The sequence below is a fragment of the Penaeus vannamei genome, chromosome 16 (assembly GCF_042767895.1).
Source record: "Penaeus vannamei isolate JL-2024 chromosome 16, ASM4276789v1, whole genome shotgun sequence".
Taxonomy (NCBI): Eukaryota; Metazoa; Arthropoda; class Malacostraca; order Decapoda; family Penaeidae; genus Penaeus; species Penaeus vannamei.
This window is the reverse complement of record NC_091564.1, coordinates 8,327,860-8,329,720: the sequence shown is the minus strand read 5'-3', so window position 1 is coordinate 8,329,720 and position 1,861 is coordinate 8,327,860. Positions and strand designations below refer to the sequence as shown.

General features: G+C 40.5%; 1 protein-coding gene across 1 annotated transcript; it reads right to left on the bottom strand.

Annotated features, from left to right (window-relative positions):
* Positions 1-451: 451 nt before the first annotated feature.
* Positions 452-1,593, bottom strand: LOC138864414 (uncharacterized). Its single transcript, XM_070131520.1, has one exon. It carries the CDS (start codon positions 1,385-1,387, stop codon positions 452-454), a length of 936 nt encoding a protein of 311 aa, XP_069987621.1. The 5' UTR covers positions 1,388-1,593.
* Positions 1,594-1,861: the final 268 nt, after the last annotated feature.

The following is a 1,861-nucleotide window of genomic DNA, read 5'->3' as shown; positions in this document are numbered from 1 at the left end:
ACAGTTGACAGACAGACACTGAACTTTTTTTTTTTTTTTTGTCCGGTGCACACTTTCCGAAAATAGCGAGTTCTGATTGGTCAAGAAATGCTGACGTCATTTTCCTCAGTTTTCATTGGCCAGGATTTGTCGCCGTTTATCATACAGTATAATCGCTACCTTGCCAGTAATTGCTAGTTAAGCATGGTGTTCCTGTCTTACCCTTTCACACACGATTCATTTAATATCGCCGATTCTTAATAAATATGCGTCTGAGTTCACGAAAACATGTATTTTGTTCCGTAATAACATATATATATATATATATATATATACATACAATGGTGAAAAATCCTAAGTAAAGATTTAAATATCTTCCCTAATTTTATTCACTCTCAGAAGAAGTACCCTCATCGAGAGGAACTGGGATTGGAGGGGGCTGGTCCCGCTGAACCCCGCCGCAAGGCGGGGTTCAGCGGGACCAGCAAGGCGGGTATAATGATACCGCTTCCACAAAAAAAGAATGTATGGGGGAATTAGAATTTGCTTTGATACACAAATATCGCGCGATGTATTGGGGCAGATATTCCGATCTAATTCCGGGCCTCCTTATCCATTCTTTCAGATCGCGCCACAATCTTTCAATGTTCTGTGTATGGAGTTGTGGGTCGTGTGGGTCTACAAAATTCTCAGAATGATTAATACTCAGATGTTTGTAAGCAAGACGTTTTAGGTTTCGGTAGGCAGCCCATCTATCACTGTATATCATACTGTCTGGTTTTATATATTTCTTAATCAGAGGTATGAGCGTGTCAGCACTCCTGTCACCATCCACGAGTGGAACAACAAATTTCTTTTTACTGACACCCTCAATACCCCCAAAGACCCACACGTGGCTCGCCTGTCTGCCCCTGTTACACTTGCGCCGCACGAGCAGCGTCTCGTCGATTTCAACGATTATCCCGGCACCTCCTATTGAATTTTGATTTTGTAACCACCAATTTTGGGTTATTCCAGAACAAAAACTCCAATCTACGCTAGTAGGTCTAGACAAGCCAATACATTTAGTGACAGTTTGATGATCCCAATACTTTTGCAACCAATGATTAACAAATAAAACTACTTTATATGGTGCCAGATGGGTTCCCTGCAGAAACGTGCCGCTGTAATCGCTGATCGAGAAAACGCAACTTTTACGACGTTTTGTTTTTGCAATTTTTTTCCATCTGCCACAATACCACGTATGTCGATCTTCACGGTATTTGCAAGGTAAATCGCAGTGTGGACAATTTACCGCCCTTGGCAAAACACCGTGTGCTCTCAGGAATTCTATAGCGTAATTTTTCTCAAAATAATCAGATATTACACTATAATAGTGAGGGTTACACCCGACGCACCTGAGATCCATGATGGCAAAAGATTCATTATACTCGCTTTACTCTTCCACTATACATACCTGTTCCACACACGGTGTCTCGTGATTGGTCAATAGCATTTCCTGTAATACTATTGGCTTTCGTGACAATGTCACGCGCATGTAGTGTCGAATAAATATTTAAAAATGTTTCGTGCGCAATTCAGGCGATAACATTTTTGTTTTTGAAAATCCCGCGCATTTCTTCAAGCCCCTCTTGCTCGTAATATGGGTGAGGCACATCGGTTTGCGCAGAGCAAGAAATTTATTTGTTATTGTAAATACTCAATATCATGCGAGTATTACTGGTCTATTATCATATATATTGATACAGACAAAATCTGCTTCGTGTACCGTTATGTGGGCTTTATCTACGCACGAATCTCGGTGATTAGAATAATTGTACAAAAATGAAACGGCATCATTGTTTTGTTTACAATAAGGAAAGGATATCGGATGGCGATTTTT